The sequence below is a fragment of the Falco cherrug genome, chromosome 4 (assembly GCF_023634085.1).
Source record: "Falco cherrug isolate bFalChe1 chromosome 4, bFalChe1.pri, whole genome shotgun sequence".
Lineage (NCBI taxonomy): Eukaryota > Metazoa > Chordata > Aves > Falconiformes > Falconidae > Falco > Falco cherrug.
The window spans coordinates 90,841,625-90,861,646 of NC_073700.1; the positions used below are offsets into that span (position 1 = coordinate 90,841,625).

The window sequence follows — 20,022 nt, forward strand, 5'->3', positions numbered from 1 at the left end:
AAGACTATTCATAGTTTGTCTCTCAACCTTGGAATAGGCTTGTTTCATAACTGAAAAACTGTGCCAATTTCAGCTTATTTCTGCTAACATGCTGGGATTGTCATGACCATGCAATGTAATATAAAGACATATCGGTAATTTGGAATATTAGGGAACAGAAGTGAGTTTTGCAATGATTACTCTACCCATGATTTAAAACAGAGATGAACAAAGAGTTCATGACTGTTAATTCTGTTCCAAATCAATCAGATCAACCACCAATTTGTACATAATTGATCTTCTACTAAAATAACCATACAAGGCAGCTTTCTGCAAGTGGACAGTCTAGTATACAGATTTTTAAGGTTCTGCTTCCTTTCACTAACATTTTGTCTTTCTGGGGACAAACGTTTAGGCAATTACTGTAATTATGATAAGAACTCCATTTCCCATATGAAGTACAGAATATGAGTAGCCACACAGGACTGCATAATTACATTTACTTCCACCTCCCCCAAGAAAATCTTTCACTCAGACGGTATGAGATTGTTTATTTGATACATCAGTATTAAAATCATACAAACACACATGGAAGAAAGCTAGGAATTAAATTATGTCTTCTCTTAAAGTCCCATTAGGGGAGCTGAAGGGAGCAAAGAGAGGACAAAGTAATGTGAACTCAGTGTGAAGGAATGTAGCTAATGTTCCTTATCTGACCTCATGCTGAGCCACAGCACCACTGCGGAGCAGTTCTTCTATGGCATCATCCTCATACCCCAGCATGCCCTTCAGTATCTCCACTGTATGCTGTCCAACAAGCGGAGGTGGTTTCGGATGTGACACAGCAAATTCACTGTATCTGACACCTGGTCCTGTAAAAAAGAGCAGATAGGAGGGAAATTGTTTTCCAAAGTTACTGCCCATATTTATATTGAAGTGTCTCTGTTAAAGGAAAGCATCTCATTTTCACAGCAGTCTTACCACAGTCCTTATCAAAGAAATGTTATATTTTGGAATTACAGACTAAAATAATTCCAGTTCACAATAATGTACCAACAAGCTCATCCAAATGCAGAATTGCTGAATACTCACCCAACATTTAGAAAGTTTTCCCATTGCTCCCAGTGGTATGTATATTGGAATGCTCTGAGACTTATGTCACAGGTCTACCACTCCCTGCTACCCGAAGGACACAGGCAATGCCCAGCCCATGCAACAGGATGCGGTGCAGAAATCCCCACACCATCTACAACAGGAAGCAGCACAAGCATAAGAACACAATGGAATGTCATGTTAACACACTGTTACTGAAGCTGGAGCAGCACACCGAACGATGGGAAGCACCATCTCCAGTCAGCAACAGCTCAAGTACCTCAGCGGTGTGTTCCGTTACCCTGCAGCGATGTAAGACTGACACCATGCACAGCAGTGATATTCCCCAGCTTGGTTTAAATTTTCTATCAAAAACGTAGTTAGCAGCAGCAGCAAGAACCTGGCAAGAATAATTTCAAAGGTGGAAATCCCTTAGGGAAGCTAGCAATGACACAAAGATTTTATGTCTATTGTAGGTAGTCAGATCTCACTTTTAGCAAATCTGTAGTGAACTGAACAGAAATTTCAGTGTAGTTCCCAGTTCCCTGCAGACAAGTAGCTATACCATTACTACTAGTCTCAGAAGAGAGAATGACCCACAAATTTACTCTGGGATCAAAACTGGGGTATGCATTCATGCATAGAAAGACTGTTTTATAGAGAAATAGAATTTCCTGAATTGTCACAGTTGAAACCTTCAATACAAAATTCAACAACATTTGATGCTTCGGACAACTGGCAAAAGGATTCCTCTATTCATATGGTCATTATTATGTCATCCAAAAGAATTTAGAGAAGAAGTTACATTGTAGTCTTTGTCTATGACACTATAGCTGTACTTAGAAATGCAAAGAAAAAAATGGAGCATTTTAATAGACAGAACAGTGTTTGACATTTCTGATGAAACAGATTTATCAACCAGCAAGGGAAGTGAATCACAGCAAGAAGTCATTCTATAAAGGCATGAGTGGGGAAGTTCACTACCTGACATTCCTACTTATTTGAGGAGACCTGCTGACAAAGGTCATGCAGCATGCCAAAATAAGCTGGTTTTTTCAACAGACTTCAGAGAATCATAGAACAGTTTGGGCTGGAAGAGACCTTAAAGATCTTCTAGTTCCAATCCCTCTGCCATGGGCAGGGACAGCCTCCACTAGACCAGGGTGCTCACAGCCTCGTCCAACCTGGCCTTGGACGCTTGCAGGGATGGGACAGACACAGCTTCTCTGGGCAACGTGTGCCAGTGCCTCACCACTCACAGGAAAGAATTTCTTCCTAACAGCTAATCTAAATCTACCCTCTTTCAGTTCAAAGCCATTATCCCTTGTCCTATCACAACAGAACCTGCTAAAAAGTCCCTCTCCAGCTTTCTTAAAGCCCCGCTTATGTGGTTATAAGGTCTCCCTGGAGCCTTCTCTTCTCCAGGCTGAACAATCCCAACTCTCCCAGCCTGTCTGCATAGGAGAGGTGCTCCAGCCTTCTGGTCATCTTTGTGGCGCTCCTCTGGACTCGCTCCAGCAGGTCTATGTCCTTTTTATGTTGGGGGCCCCAGAACTGAATGCAGCACTCCATGTGGTGTCCCATGAAAGTGGAGTAGAGGGGGGGGGGAATCACTTCCCTCAGCCTGCTGGTCACACTGCTTTTGAGTTAGCCCAGGATACGGTCGGCTTTCTGGGCTGTAAGCACACATCGCCAGGTCATGTTGAGCTTCTTGTCAAACAGTACCCCCAGGTCTTTGTCCCCAGGGTTTCTCTCAGTCTGCTCCCCACCCAGCCTGTGTTGATGCCAGGGGTTGCCCCAACCCACATGCAGGACCTTGCACTTGGCCTTGTTGAGCTTCATGAGGTTTGCATCTTTTCTCCATTAACTGTAATCAAATGGTTAATATGATAAATATATCCACCTCCAACCAGGACAAAATAAGATAAAGGGTGGTTAGAAAAACAGGGTTTGACAAGCTGATTTGGTACATTTCTGATGAATATGCTTCTGGAAGAGGTCAGGCATGGTTCCTATATTTAAAGAGGAAGGGTAGAACTGTGGAACTGCAGACCAAACCATTTAACTTCAAGTTCCATTAAATACTGGAATATGTAATCACAGTAAAAGTACTCAGGAGGTAACAGCTAGCATGTATCTATCAAGAACAAACAGTGTATGCTTGACCACTCTTCTTTCTACCAGAAGATCTGAAGGTGAGATACATCCTACCTAACTTAAGCTGAACAGCCTAGATAGAGATGTTTAGTTTATTAGACTGCCTTTGGTTTCACTGCGTATGAAAAGACACACTTACACTGCAGTTATTTTGCAGCACTGGTAAATGACTGAACCTGGCCAGATAAATTGTGATCACCTATATTTCTCCATAAAGCAGAGGGTAGACAAGTACCTTAGATGCAGACCTCTACCACCCAGACATCTGAAGTCAAGTGAGATGGCCCTCCAACCACTAGGAACTTCCGGATCAAGATCTGACTTTCAGAAAGAAAATTCTCTGTTTTCCATAAACTCGGTAAAGAAATACAGTCTACGTAAATCTGAAGCCAGGTGCAACACTGAGAGGGAAGTCCTATTCAGAAAAATGCCACCTGGGATCTTCTAAAACAAAAGTTTTCAAGTGGGCTCCATGGGAATCAGTTTAGGATGAAGGACTAATCAGTATATTTTTAGTGGGTTGGCTGATAGAACTCAGATCATACCTGCTCAGGTTTCTGAGGACTTCAAGTTAAAACAGACTGTGAAGCAGATTTCACAATGGCCTGGCTACACTGGACAAATGGTCTGATAGAACAGGGTAAAATTCAGTAATGTCAAGGGGAAGGAACTACATTTAATTATATAAGTACAAGGCAGGGGACAAATAGCAATGCAGGAATAGCTAGGGGTTATTCTGGATCACAAAGTGAAGATGAGTCAACGACATCATGCTGTTGCAAAAAAAGCAAGCGTCACACAGGGATGTACAAACAAGAGAGAAGCCTGCAGGACACGTGAAATAATCTTTTTGCTCTAGTTAGAGCTGGCAGGTCACAGCTGGAGCAGTATCTGGTGTGGGGCCCCTACTGCACAGTCATCTGGGACACCTGAGGAGGTTCTACAGGACAGCAACCAAAATGATCAGAGAAAACATGACAGACAACAAAGTGGGGTCACAGACCTAAAGAGAAAGGCCAGGGGAAAAATGTCTTCAAATTTGTCTTAAAAAAATGTAAAAAATAACTGTCATCAACAACAACAAAAAACCACCCCAAAAATCTATGTGACCTTTCTGCAAGGAGGAAGTAAATCCTTTTTCATGTCCATGATGAATGAGAAACAATTAATGTAAATTGCAACAAAGCAAATTGAAGTTATGTACTAGAAAATAAACCTTTACAATTGTAGGGGTAGCAAAATGCTTCAACAGGCCATGCAAGGAGGCTGTGGAGTTCTTATCAAAATCAGGTCTTTAGGAACAAGAATTATTATAGTATAGCTGATCCTATGGCTGATCCCTGGGGCTTTCTGATGGATTAGGTGATCTCTTACAGTCCCTTTCACCCACTAATATTCATGGAACCTAAGAAACAGCTCACATCAGGGATAACTCTTCTATTTAACAACTTCACTGTTAACTTATTCCTCTAATTCTACTCACTTGGAACACAGCTGAATTTTCAGACTAAATCTCAACTGAGAGATCAGAACATTTTACAGGGACAGGTGGCATTACTAGGCTATATTTGTATTATTTCCTCTTCCTAGGACTGACTGAGGGCTGAACTGGTGCTAGCTTCTGAAGACAATTTCAGAGTAAAAATGCCCCTTAGAGATTTATTAATCTAGAGATTCAATGTAGCCACAAAATTGTTAGGCGATTTCTGTTTAAAAATATAATAATATATAGATATAAAGCAATCTTATTTCAGATGTGTGTATCTGAGAACTCTTTATACTGAGAAATCAGCAAACCCTCAAAGGAACTAGTTCAGTAGCTGTACACTTTTCACTTACCGGGGGCAAATTTTTGCTGGTATAAAAATTGTGTATCTCAAACCCTGAGAGTTTTTGCAGTGATATCAAAAGACATAAAATATAACCTCTAATGAGAGAAAACCAAAACTGTCATTAAGTGTACAACAGGCATAAAATGCTTCACACTTCCCAAAGAAAATTAATCTTACAAACTAAAGCACGCTAGAAAATTGCACAGCAATTATAAGACCAGTGTCTTTCTTGAGCTTTTATTGTTTGATGCATAATTCATCACGCTACTTTTCACTTTGATAGAGTTATAAAGTTATCTACATTCATTCAAAGGAGCTACTTGCTAATGATCCATCATTAGCGATTCTCTGTTCTTTCCTTGTGTAACTTCTACTTGGCTTCTGTGTCAATTAGGAGGGTGCAAAGCTTGCCAGTCAGGCTTCAGCAATCCCACGCTCCTACTGAACAACGCTCCCAGAGAGCAACCAGCAGAATGCTATGCAAATGCTAATTAAACACAACTGCCTTATGAGGAAACCATCCCTTGAGGCAGAGAGAGGTGAACTGCTTTAATTAAGGTCAGAAGCATTTGTATGTGGGTGAGTTACAGGGAGCCTTGCAGATGAAAACAGGCCTTTGCTTGGGTAGAAGCAGGGTTACTGGTTGAAGGACTTAAGACAGCAGTCACCTGTGCATCCTGGTTTTAAGCAGGACACTATACTCAGTTCAGCCATGAAGTTAAGGCAACACATATGACTACCTGAAAAAAGCAGCGGAGGACCGAGTGTAGCTGTGATTTACCTTTGTCCCATTAAATTAAAAGGAGCCTGCTTCTCTTTTTGCTTTATCACTGCCAGTAAAGCAAGGAGCTCTTTCACCAAATTTAAATCATCTTTTATCATTATGACTTTGGCACATTGCTAAAATACATACTGCGCACACTACATAACATACATGAGCTAATGCAACAATAAATTAAAATTTGTGTCAGTTGCAACCATAATGACAACTGTGCCAAGATATATTGAAGACTTCCCCAGTACTTGAACTCAACAACATCATCATAAATTCTATTTCATTAGTGCTTATCTACTACAGTATTGCTAGGCAAAGTCAGTTTTACTCTACAAGTAGCAGAAATTAAAGTTGGATTTGAATGATAAAGGTGCAAAGCAAAGTATCTAGAAGTGGATAAAGGCAATAATCTTTGCTTTGTCCTGACAAACAGCAGTCCTGCAGCATTGTGCAGCAGCCACTGGATAACACTCTTTCTACAGCACAGGTTAGAGCATATTGAAGCAATCTAACTCTCGAAGCATGTAGAGGGAATCAGGCGTGGGGACAGCCAAGTTCAGGGAAAAGTCGTGATTATTTGTTATTATTCAAGTGGGACCAGGAAACAAAAGGGGAAGTTTGAACTAATGCATGGGTATACATTGCTGCTTGCAACCTATCAACTACATTTGCGAAAAAGAGCAATGAGAAACCCAACACCACGCATTAAGTTAATCCTACCCCAGCTCACACCGTAGTTCCTATACACGTATGAATCACATGAAAGCAAAGTATACTCTGTGTGTGTGTGGCAAGGTTTTGGTAGCAAGGGGACTACAGGCAGAAATTGGTTCTTCTGTGAGAAGCTGCTGGAAGCTTCCCCCATGCCTGATAGAGCCAATGCCAGCCAGCTCCAAGATAGACCCACCGCCGGCCAAGGCTGAGCCCACTGGCAACAGGGGCAGTGCCTCTGGGGTAATGGATTTAAGACAGGGAAAAAGTTACTACGCATCAACTGCAGCTGGACAGAGGAGTGAGACTGTGTGAGAGCAGCAGCCCTGGTGCCCCCCGGGTCAGCACAGGAGCAGGCAGGAGGGGCTCCAAGTGCCGGAGCTGAGGTTCCCTGGCAGCCTGTGGTGAAGCCCCCAGCAAGGCAGGCTGTGCCCGCCGCCCATGGAGCCCACGGGGCAGCAGATCCCCACCTGCAGCCCAGGGAGGACCCCAGGCCAGGGCAGGGGGATGCCCAAAGGAGGCTGTGACCCCCTGGGCATCCTGCGCTGGAGCCAGCTCCTGGCAGGGCCTGTGGCCCCATGGAGAAAGGAGCCCAGGCTGGGGCAGGTTTGCTGGCAGGGCTCATGCCCCTGGCAGGGACCCACACTGGAACAGTCTGTGCCTGAAGGACAGCAGCCTGTGGGAAGGGCTCACACTGGGAGATGGTTCCCCGTGAACTTCTCCATGGGAGGGACCCCACACTGGGGCAGGGGAAGACTGTGAGGAGTCCTGCCCCTGTGGAGGAAGGAGTGGCAGAGACAACATGTGATGAACTGACTGCAACCCCCCTGTCCCTCTGTGCATCTGCGTGGGAAGAGGCAGAGAAAATCAGGAGTTAAATTAAGCCTGGGAAGAAGGAAGGGGCAGGGGAAAGATGCATTTAAGATTTTGTTTTATTACTCATTACCCTATTCTGATTTGATTGGTAAAAAAATAAATTATTACTTCCCCAAGTCAAATTTGTTTTGTCCATGATGGATGGTAACTAGTGAGTGGTCAGTCACACTGTCCTTATCTCAACCCATCAGCTTTTTGTTGTATTTTTTCTCCCTCTCTCCAGCTGAGGAGGAGAATGATAGAGCAGCTTGGGTGAGCAACTGGCATCCAGCCAGGGTCAACCCACCACACAAACCAAATGCTTGTGCCTCTTCCAATAACATGGCCTTACTACATAAGAGTTTTGCGGTTCCAATGAAATATCATAAACAGTCAACAGAGACGGCCCAGATCCAATACATTCGCACCCATATCCCATACACACTACAGGTCAAGTGTTTGGAGCATGCAATCAGCTGGTTATGACACTGGCCTAAAGGAGGGTCAGCAGGAAACAAGCAGTGACTTTTAAGGCAATAAAAAGGAAAACAATAGAGAATAAGTCAGCAAGAGGGGCTTCATGGCTACCATGAAAGATATTTGGATGTTAGAAATGGTGTGCACAGTGTTATGTTACCCGGATTAGACCAAGGAGATTTCATTTTGAGTGTCTAGTCTCTCCCTCATGGTTGTAGCCATGACTTTTGTCAATCCATTATTCACAGTACAGCCCAGCCTGGCTACGCTGCCTTTACACCAGGCTACTTCCTCTTGATGAAACACAAAGGAAAAAAGCACACAAATGAAAAAAAAAAACAAACCCAAACCAAAAAACTCATTTTAAAAGTCCTGCTAGTACAAGTAGTGCACACAGGCTTCAAGGGAATCTCCAAAATGGACAATCCTCTCTGTCTTAAGTGCGGAACTCCCACATTTTTCTATTTAGTGCCACAGATCTGAAAGTTTGCGAGCTTGGGGGTCTTTTCAGGAATCTAATCACTTTTGCATGACATTAGAGCTGGTGATTTACCTTTTAAGTACAACTCATAACAGATTGGAAAAAAACCCCACAATTAAGGAGATAATATTCAATGTCCTGCTCCTCCTTCCCTTGTTGCAGCATCCACTTCCTCCCCCACTTAGAGCACAGCCACACAAAGTGTTCATTTGGCATCCAGCACAGTTGAGAGGGTGGAAAACTTTGGCAAGATGAATAGGATGAGTAACTGAGAGCAGAGAAGATGGATAAATTTTTTCAAATGGTATTAAAAAAAAGCAAACCTTGTTCCAGGTGCCATACAAACTGATATAAATAAACCAGTAAACAGTAGCAGTAAACAGTAAAATCAATAGGGCAGTAAACAATATCAATACTAGAAATATCTACAAGCCATTCATTTATCTCATTTGGCCAGTGCTGACTTCCATGGCAGAGCCATAAGGACCATTCAACATCACAAGAGTTGAGAATGTAAAAACTGAAGCATTTTGAGGGGAATGAGTTGACAGGCAGAGCATAAACATAGTTTATGTGTGATAGCTATAGATGGGTGCCTAAAAATCAGTCCACTTTTAAACCCACGCTCAGGCATTCAATGCATCCATTATATAATTCTTAAAACCTTTTGCCAAGTATATTTATAAAAGTACTTTCTTACCTGAAGCTGCATATATAGAAATGCATTAAAAATCATCTTATGTATTTTCTATCAACCAACATCCTGGATATAATCAGTGTAAATACCACTCAACATTTACATAATGCTTTACATTTTCAAAGTGTCACCATACTGACTGTACCTAATTAATCTTGTATGACTGCTGGAGTAAAGGAAATCATTTGTCAGTCACTCTGGTTGCATATTTGAGAGTAATCCTGCATAATTACACCATTCAAATAACGCAACTTTGTGAGAGGACTCTTGGCACCAAAAAGCTTTAAGAAAGCTGTGGTAAGGTGGTGTCTACTGCTTCCCACGTGTATCACCTCACAATACTGAAAATTTAGCCTAACTTTTTGTACAGACTCACATGGTCCCACTCTTTCCTAAACCCCCCAAAGACCTCAAGAGAAGATTCAAAGAAAGACAGGAAGGAAGATGACTAGTAAGAATACCCAGAAGCAGCAATTTTAAAGAACCATAAATTCCCTAGGTAATAATCTGTAGCTTCATTTCCTAAGGAAACAAGTTTACGTGTCTGTGCTGTCTTTTTAATCATCTGTTTGTCTGCCCTGTCCCACCACACACAGTAACTTCTGAACCTGTCAATCCTCACAAAAGTGTAGAAATGCCAAGGAAAATTAAGTTCTTACCAGTGTTGTGAAAATTGGCAACTGCTGAAGGACAGATGCCCAAATTAGTGCCCTGATGACATTAAAAACAACGAGAACACAGCTGTTATATATTCTGTTTGGCTACAAATAGCTCACTAGTAAGCACAGACACAGCTTTGTAAGTCACATAGCATGTACTGTCCTTCACTGGGGAGATGGGCACAGGGGATGTAAGGGAAGTACAGGTTATCTTAAGGATTACATATAAGGCTTACAAAGGATGTGAGTCTGAAGGAAAACAATATTTAGTTCCAGTGTTCATGGAACTTCTAGGCACCTTTTCTACAGCACCGTGGATGGTGTATTCAGGCTGTGCAAGACCAAGGCAAGGAAGCTAGAGACTCCTAGTTTAATATAAATTGTTCTTGCAGGAAGGAGCTGAAGAAGCAGATGGCAAAGGAGGGTAACTGGGAGAAGCCCTGTATAAACTCCAAAAGGCAAAACCTACAGAGGCAAGCCTAAACTACTGAAAATCCAAGCTAAAAACATAATTTGTCTCAAGTCATAATCTAATCAATACAAAACTCAATATACAATCCCACCACAGGATGCGGGTTAACCACAGGATGTGTACCTAATGCAGAAATTACGGGGTGAGCCCGAGCAATGCAGGAGGTCGGACTATATGATCTTAATGGTTATTTCTGGGCATAAAACGAGGTTTTCTGAAATGCCCATAAGCAAAACTGCTTCCACACAACAGGGCTGGGGTTAAGATGGCCTACCTGAACCTCCTCTGATACTTAGGAGGTCAAGCCACATATTGTTTCATGTAGTCATCTTTACTGTAAACACAGAGGCCTTAATTACCGTCTCTTAAGGAGACTAATTAGTGAGAAGTGTGCTCCTAGTACGGAACAAGAAAAATCAAAATTCTAATTGAAATGAGCCTCTTGTAAGGACACAGAATTGCCTAGTTGCAACACGCTCACATGATCCTGGAAGCTGAATCATGCCCCCAGCTGTGCAGGAAGGCAAGAAGCTCCTCGGGGCCCTCCTAGTGAGCCTGGTGAAAACTATTTCCAAGTCCCATGCCTTGTGGTTAGTGTGACCCTGCATGTTGGAATAAGACACACTAGGCAACCCAGAAAGTGTCTGTATCTCCTCAGTACACCAATTTGTCCTTTCCTGTGTCCTGTCTCCAGCTACAAGTTAGATTCCTTGGCTCTTCAGAGACCCCAAAAGTAATCCTCTTGGCCAGCTGTGCATCATCAGAGTGGGAGCAGATGAGCTCTTCATTACTCTTTAGGCAACCAGCTGAAGTCTGGACACCTGAAGGTGATTCTAGTCTTTTAATTCAGGGATGCAAGACAACGTGCACTGAGGAACATACACAGCCTGGTCCTAAGGCTAGGTATCATTTTCTCCGAAACCCTTACTCACTAAAGTGGCACTCTTCCAGGGCAGGAGGCTTTAAGCTTCTTCCAAATAACTGGTAAGAATAACTAAAAATTAAAAACCTTTGGGCCTTCTTTAAACACAAAGCTGAAAGAATATTCAAAACATTCTCTTAAGCAACTTTTGAAAATGTGTTTATCACTCCCAAACACCCTGACAAAGTTCATGAGTCTGTTCTTCTGGCTCCTAAGGAATTTTTTTTCTGTGGCCTGTCCTTAAAGTCTTTCTCTAATTATTTTTGTACCCTTCTATAAGCATGGGCATCAGAACAGGGCACAGATTATTGCACAGAAGAAAAAGCATTTTTCTACATCCCTTTTTTATACCTCTAAAGAGCAGACCAGCTCTTTTCAGTACACTTTATAATGGGAATTTATATTAAGATGACTATTTGTGATGGCTCCAACCATCCTTTCCTAAGTCTCTTTACAAAACCAGAGGCATCTGTTCTGCAGGTCTTCCTGGCATTCCTGTATGGTGGTGTTAAAACACACCATAACAGCTCCTTTGGCAGGAATAGTTGGTAGCCAAGACAGAAAATGAGCTGGGTGGCAAATGGTTAATGGCAGAAGCAGTCTATCACATTGCTTTACTTTAGTTCCCTAACCTCAGCACAACCCATCTGTATATTAGTACAGATGATTTATTAATTTATTTAGGATGATTAATGTCTTACTGCATTCATCTTAGCCTGTTAAGAAAAAGAAACCGAGAAACTAAAGCCTTTTTCAGTCCACCTGTAGCAGAACTATTTTCAATCGCTTCTTAAGACTTCTATATCGACTAATTTTTCCTCAATGATCCCTTGTTTTGGCCAAACGATTAAGTCTCAGAAGGGCTGTACTGTTACAAAAAAACAAATATCAGACGTTGTTAGATGTCAAATCGTGTGGGTGTCAGGTGCTGTATGCATATTGCCACAAATATTCTACCCATCTTTAGACTGCTCCTCTGTGGCTCAAATACACAGGCATATAAACCTTCACATTTGGAAAATTCAACAGTCAGTTGATAGTTTCTTGCCTGGTTAGTGACCCACACCAAGTAAGTATCTGCTGAGTGAGTATTAAAATAATGGAAAAAGCCATCAGCTGCAGCACAGCCAAGGAAATTCTGGTGGTTGAAATTCTTCAGTACAGACAACAGCCAGGTAACTCTGAGTTTGAGCACCATGGAAATATTTGGAACTTGATTCTCAAGCAAGGCATCTGTGATTAAGTAGGGCTGAGCACTATGCACAGCCTGATCATTCTTTCAAAAGCTCTCCCACTCCACCCTCCATTTACTTCTGCTGTCCCTTGTGCAGCAGAATGAGGCCAGTTCCAGTGCACAGGGACTTTCCCTGGCAAAGGAAGATGGGAAGAGATTTGATACTTTGTTTTGGATTACGTGAAGAGCTGCAAATTACATTTTTAGCTCTTTTTGGGTAAGGTGCCCAGACTCCTTGAGGCATAGGCTACTAAAAATGCTGGCTGAGTTTTGAAAAGCACTGTGCAATCTGGGACAACTCTGTTTTTGAGTGTCATACTTGAGACGTCTTTAAAGGGGCCCAGTTTCCAGAAAAAGCTGGGGACATCTGAGAGTCTTTCTCTTTCAGGACGTCTCAATTTGACTGTTCAGAGACATCTGGTATTCAAAGTAGACAAGAAGAGTGAGTATCCCTTCATTGAGGAGGGGAAAGCAAAAATCTAGACTTATAACTCTTTTCAGCCACTTATTTTTTCCTATTTCCTATTTAAAGGCAATCATCAGGTTAAGTTTAAGTTCTTTAAAGGGAAACAGAGTGCTAAAATTGGAGCCTGGGAGTGGGACTAGAGAGAGGGCATGCTGCAGATTAGGCTGTTTTTTCCCCTACCGATTTAAGTGATAAATTGATCAATTCTGTTTCAGTGTGAAGGACTGGAACAGCTTTTTGGCTTTCCATTGTCTGCTGCCAATCCCTGACATGTGATATTCAGCTCATCGACTTGCAAACATCAAAGCAGTATGGGGCAGGAGAAACAGTCGTTTCAAACCGAGCAGCCTCCAGTTTGGGTTTTGGTTGCGCGGGAATGCCCATATGAGTTTGTGTATGTCAGTTAAGTATAGGCTGGTTCTGTATCTAAGTTCTTGTGGTTTCTAACATTTGCCAGCCTTTACTCCATCAGAAGGATTCCAGTGTTGCATTCTACCCTACAATGGACAGAAGAGTCAGAAATCATCTCTCCTCACCCACAAAGACTAGAGTAGAATTAAGAAACAGAAATTAAAGTCAGACACACCCATGAAGAGGAATGAGGCACAAGGTTAGGAAGCCATCCAAAGCTCAGTTGCCTATCCCCTTACTAAACTAAACTAAGAAGTCTCTTTTTGCTCAAGAAGGCAGCTGAAAAGCTGGGGAACAAAAATTAAAATCAGATTGAAACCAGCCATGCCTAAGCAATATCCCATCTTAAATGTGCACAGATCACTTTCATTAAAATATTTCCCCATTCTCTCTTTTTCCACCTCCTAATACTTTGGCTGTTTCCTTTAGCTCCCCTTTAAACTGCAAAGCAAAATGCTTTAACTGACATGGTTTGTAATTTTGAAGCCCCAATCTTAAGCAGCAGGTGCTTAGTTTTAATAGAATTTTTCCATCCCTGAATGTCTGGGAGCATCAGTAGCACCTCCCTCCTACACAGCCTCTCACCTTTGATCCTTTGCCATTTGTACTTGTGGGATTTCATTTACCGTGTTTCTTCTGCTTTCTATAATCTGCTTTTTCACTGGAAACCCTTCAACCTCTCCTCTCCTTTCTTTTACCTCTTATGATTGGTAAGTGCTGTCTCCTAAAAGTTCTTATAAAATATGAAGGGCCTTGCTGCCTCTGGCCCTGCTATCTCTGGCCTCATTTTCAGCAGCACTGTGTCACCTTTACATTGCACTGACAATTTTAAAGGGGCTTAGAGTGGCTGTAAATATTTGCATCACAAGAACAATTATATTTTAATTGCCAGAGGTCCTAGGGCTTCTCTGCCCACATAAAAACCTGGAACCAAAATAACAGTTGTTTTACTTCATACAATTAGTTATTTTGAAGCAAGTCTGTGTGTGGGCACTTTTGTTCCATACTAACAGTTTTTGTTTCCATTTAATTTTAGCTTTTTGGTTAATCTGATTTTAGTTAATTTTCTCTTACAATTTCCTATGTTGAGTTAATGTAAATGGTTTTGTACAGGCATAACCTCAAGCAAAATCCAAGGGAAAAGCATCCACACTCAGTTTGCAATGACACACCTAAAAGCATGGATTAAAGGTAGCTGTGTCAACTCCAGTTTGAGGAAAAATTGGGATTCACCTCCTAACATTAGGATTAGAGATACTGTAGTGAATGCCTGCTCTGCCTTGGTGCTGGTAGATTGCTCCCAAACACAGTACATAAGTACAGTTTATCAAAGTCTAATCATCAGTTGTTTTTTATATCCAGAAATGCATCTCCCCAGTTTGTGTGTTGGTCAGTCTCCCAAGTGTATTTGTATTTGGCCATTAAAGAAAAGTTTCTTTTTATCTTTTTTTGCCTTTCTATTGCTTATCAGATACACATGCATACTGGTGCATAGTTCTTGCTCAAAAAGCAATGACATGCTTGCAGAAATGACCACAACTTATTCCCTAATAACTTGACATGAATTTGACTAAAAACTCTGCCTTTTCAAATATGAAGCCACACTGTGCAGCAGTAAATCACAAGGGCTCACGCAGCTTACTCATAACTAAAGTTTAATTGAGTTTTCCGTTCTTAACGAGGCAACTCAATTCCAGAAAGTCATACCAGCCACTTCCTTAATCCACAAAGCTCAGAGGCTATCTTCTGCACTGACAGCATGCAAAAATGTTTAATGCTAACACAAATACCTTTCATAGATTACTGTGATTCTCAGGCTGATTTCTAAGCCAGCTGTTCTCTGCCTGATTCAATGTGCAGATTTAATTTTAAAACACAGAATATTCCCTGGTTACCTGCCATATAACTAGATCTTACAGGTGTAGGGCATGTTTGTAACGCTTGTTCATCCACTTGCAGGAAGAAAAATCATAAAACAAAATACTTTGTGTAGCCTTCCTGGATTCTAATGTCTTCTCCCCAACTTTCAGATACTGTATCAGATGAAGAATGCCAGGAATTACTTCATGCTTTATATATGTACCTGTTACAGATTATATTCATTAATTTCAAAGCCAGCTGCTATTTTTGCTTAAAGTAATCCTTGATGGTACACTTGAAAAAAATAATATATATATACACTTACATATATATATATATATATAAAAGAACTCCTTGCTATGACACATAACCTACCTTTCTTATAGATCTATTACTGCTTTGCTCTTTTTCACATAAGTAGGGTAACTAACTTCCTGCTCTTCCTGGGGCTTATTCTCTGTAGAGCAAATTTGAAAAACAAGTAACACCAAAAGAAAATTACAAAAATATAAGAAACTCAGCAGAAGAAACTAATAATCATCTAATAGTAAGGTCAACCGTAGTACAGGCTGCATAGCTGGGAATCCAAACAGTCGGATTTGGCTCCTTGCTCTATCACCAATCAATTCTGTGATCACAGGCAAATCATGTTCCCTTGCCATATCCTTATATTTCCTGTACAGTTGTGTTAGCCTTCCCTTTTTAGATTATAAAACATTAGGGACTGGAGTTGTCTTTTGCTATTTGTTTATACAGTGTCTGACACAACGAGCCCCACTTTGTATTGGAATGAAATACAAATAATAATTTTCTGATATCCTGTCTCCTAGAGCTGCTTCAGAGGAATACGAACCACTGTCCCAAGTTCTATCTGATAAATTGTGCATTACTCTGTTGTGGGAGAGGTTTCTTTCTAATCTGAAATCCATCTGTCTTACTGTGCTGCAAGTGATAGTTTCTGGGCAGAGAGCATACTAATTGCAGGATTAAACTCTTAGCTAACTCTTGGGTGGAAACTCTTTCCCATAATGTGGTAGAAAACACATGTTGGTTTCTGTCTGCAGACCCTTGAACATCATAGCCCTGATTTCAACTGGGATATTTAGGTTCTCTACTGAACTATGTCTGTGCAATATAATTCAATTAAAATTAAATAATAACTAGCCATCAAAAAGTATTATTGAGATTTTAGTGGCTCCAGTACTGCTTAGCCTGATTTAGTTCTTCTTTGAAGGCAGACAATTGTGCTGAATGTGATGAATTCTGCACCTTTTCCAAATAATTAGCACAGAAACTGAGAGCTGAAAAAATTAACTATAATTTTGGTCAAGTGTCTTAGTATTGTAAACACACAGAGGTTTGAAACTTTTTAAATCTAAAGTACATATTTGCATGTAACATTTTGTAATAATATCTCCTATTTCCATAGATGTGTATGTGATTTATTATTCACTGAGGTGAATGGCTGGCATTATTGATGCGACACAGACCCTACTGGCAAGCTGCAAGAAACAGCTGGCCCCCAACATCTTTTGTTCCCATGGGTACATAGAAGACTGCCAGACACAAATGTAGAGGAAATCTTTTAGAAATTATTCTGCATACATCTCATCTTCTTAGGGCTCTCCAGTCAAAAGCCATCTTGCTAACAAAATACTAAACTTCCTATATTGTTAAAATGTACTGAAAATGCTGGAGAGATCACACTTTTCAAGAAAAGCCAGATTGTTAGATGAACTTACTTGTTTTAATATAATTGTTATGGTTGTGGTTGCAGTGCATCCATGAGAATCACAGACAGTACCACTCAACCCAGAGCTCTCCACTATATTTTGCAACATTTGAACAAATTCCCATGCCAGAAAGCATTAGTAAACCTAAGAGCAGAGTTAGCTGGGTGAAGGAGGTGAATGGAGAAGGGTGAGCTATGCAGTGGACTGCAGCAATAGATGTTTTTTATACTCAGGAGTTCAGAAAATAGATTTGTGTTTGAGAAAACACAAGTCTTCTAAAGCACGGGATTAAGGATTCTAAAGCAGAAGCAAAGGATGGGAATTCTTCTCCTCCTACCACTTTCTAACTTCTCCCTACCCTTACCCTAAGGTGGCCTAAACAACCTCTTGTCACCACAGTGAGGTCTGCCTTCCCAACAGCTATTTCCGTATTTCTCTGCTTGGCACTATTCTTTGTTCCCCATTGCCAATAATGACACGTGAGCAAACCTTCTACCTTTCACAGAGACTATGAAAGAGACATAAAAGCAGAAAAACACCCACAGAGGCTCAGCAGACTAGACTGCTCTCTGGAAATGGTCAAAAGTAGATGCTCTTGAAGGAGTACGAGAATACAGCAGGAACATCCAACATTTCCCCACAATACTTTCCCACCCTCTAACAATTTGCCATCCAGTTCCAGTATCCCACCCTCCTTTTATGCATACTCCCCTGTTCTTCCCAAATCTTTCTCCCTAGTCTCCTATTAACCAACGCCTACTCTAACATCCTGAGGATAATCACCACAATGAACTTAATACACTGTGAGATAATATATCCCATGTAGCTCAATTACTCATCAGCCTTCAATGCTCTTTCTTGTTCCCAAAGCCCACAGCTCCCCACAGCACTTTCCATTGAACCCTAAGCCCTATTCTTCCTCAGTCCTTCTCCCACTCCTTCTCCAAAACCTTCTACTGACCTCAAATATTGAATACTCTGGATTCTTGATATTCTTCACTGTTCACATTTTTCCAGTTCCTTCATTAATCAGTATACTCCCTCATCGATTTCTTATATAAGCTGACCAGTTGCACATTGTACAGTGAAAGCAATAATTGAGACAGAGGGAAAGATTAGCAAGCGCTTCGGACCAAGTAGAACATATTTGCTGAATTCTTCCTCTGTATTTGTTAGATCTCTGCAGCTGGGATTTATCCTTAATGATAAGCCAAGTAACCCCACTTCGCAGCATGCACTGCAATCGACATATTTTAAGCAGGTGTGGGAAAATTCAGCAAAGCACTAACGACTCCCTAAAAGTGCTAGCAGAATCTGAATTCATGCTGAAAGATGTAATGCCAATTTAATACATAAGGCGAATTTTTCTAATTTCTGTGTCTGGGTTATCCAGTCTTCTTAGAGGCCAACCACAAACCAAACTAAAAACAGATTCAAATAAAAAAATCAAATAGGGTGGACTTATTTAATTTTACATTATTTAGAACTTTCAGTGGAACTATGTCATTTATGTATATGCAACAGCATTTTAGGGTACCACAGACTTCTGCATCGGGTGTGAGAAACAGCCTTTCTCATCAGAGAAATCCAAAAGCTGGGGGTTTGGGTGACTCAGAGGAAAGACATGGCCAGGACATCTTTACTCATTCTCTTAGGTCTACCAACAGGAGTGGACTCTTTTATGTAAAACATCTAGATATCCAGCTTCAGTACAGTACTATGACAGGCTAATCCAGGTGAGCATATGCTTCCCCTCCATTTCTATTCCCAACCAGCTTGACTCATAATGTCACTAGAGAGAAATAAGGCCATAGTTTTCACAAATGACTGAGTAGGAATTCAGGATGTTTTTATTTTTGGATCTGAGCTGCTTGTGGTGGTCCCTAATTCAAAGAAAGTGCACTCTCTGAAGTTCAGACTTAATGCATCTTCAGCTGGGTAACCAAAATCAAAAACCAAATTACCTACCAATGTTGAAAATTTCATTTTCATTTGTATTTTTGTGCTGTAGCTCTCTTTTGTAAAGCCTTCTGAATCCTTTTGAAAATGTTATACAATGTCAGTCCAAATTGTATTAAAATAATTATGTCCTTCTTGGTTTATAGACACAGCATAGATGGAGAACATACGTTTGCTCTGTATGGTGTACCTTCCGTGACATGTGGAAACTGCTGTTGAAATCTATGGCAAATGACAGCACGCAAATAATCCTTCCATCTGTGTACAAGCAAACCCACAAGTTTCACAGAAGCTTCTCACATTGGATGTTTTTAGAGTAAGAAAGACAGAAAGGAAAATCATGTTATTCCTCATTAGTTTTAATTAAAGCACAGGATGATTTCCTTATTCCCATTCATACTAGGTATATTTTACAACTTGAACAGTTTTTAACAGGATTCAGATCCCAGTATTTAAATTAAGATTTGACTCTCACTATCTACCACATTTAATTAAAGACCATAAATAGTGCTGCTTTCAAATAAAAGATATAGGACCACATTCAACAAATATTTAATCCTTTAAGCATAGTGTAAAAACAATCTAAAAGATTGTAAAAAGGATTTAGGAACCAACATATTTTGCTGAATCTGGGCTATCTTTAAGATTTTCTGAGCATTTCAGAAATAAGGTCCCTTCCTGAGAGGCCATAAACTGATAACCTAGAGAAAGTAAATCACTGATCACATAAAATTCTTTCTTTCATTATTTCTGGATAAAAATCACGATGAAGATACATATATAATGTGCTATTTTCATTACAAACTAGCACCACCTTAACAATAACCTTTCAGGTTGAGACTACAGTTAGAGGAAAGCTCTTGAGAAAGGAAGGAAAAAGAAGGGGGAAAGGAGACAACTGTGAATGTGGGAAAATAAAAGAAAATATTAAGCTTTTAGAAGAACTGCTTATGTTCATCCACATCTGAATCCTGATCCATATATGTCAACATCGATAGTAATAAAAGTACTCTGATCATGTAGAAAAATTCTTTGAAGGCACTATAGCATTGTAGCACAGAAATGGGAATACATTGAAATCAGTCTTTTTCTAAGATTCGGAAATTTTAAATTAAGTGATAGAAACAGAGGAGGTCTGAGGTTTATTAGAAGATTGAACTACAAGGTGTGATATGTCCCTTAAGTGCAAATCAAATACTGTCTGTGACATAGTAACATGCTCTTTAAAACTGTTAAAAAAAGAGGGGGGA

At 40.6% G+C, this 20,022-nt stretch overlaps 1 protein-coding gene across 4 annotated transcripts in view; it reads right to left on the reverse strand.

Moving 5' to 3' along the window:
- Positions 1–513: 513 nt before the first annotated feature.
- The window catches only part of SUGCT (succinyl-CoA:glutarate-CoA transferase), a 337,849-nt gene continuing 318,340 nt past the window's right edge, over positions 514–20,022 (reverse strand). For 2 of the 4 annotated variants that reach the window (XM_055709366.1, XM_055709364.1), the window contains one exon: positions 514–851. In XM_055709366.1, coding sequence (XP_055565341.1) covers positions 768–851 — 84 coding nt within the window. In that variant the 3' untranslated portion in view covers positions 514–767. Of the gene's footprint in view, positions 852–1,351; positions 1,472–20,022 lie in introns of all 4 variants that reach the window. The other 2 variants (XR_008732068.1, XR_008732070.1) reach the window with 2 other exon arrangements.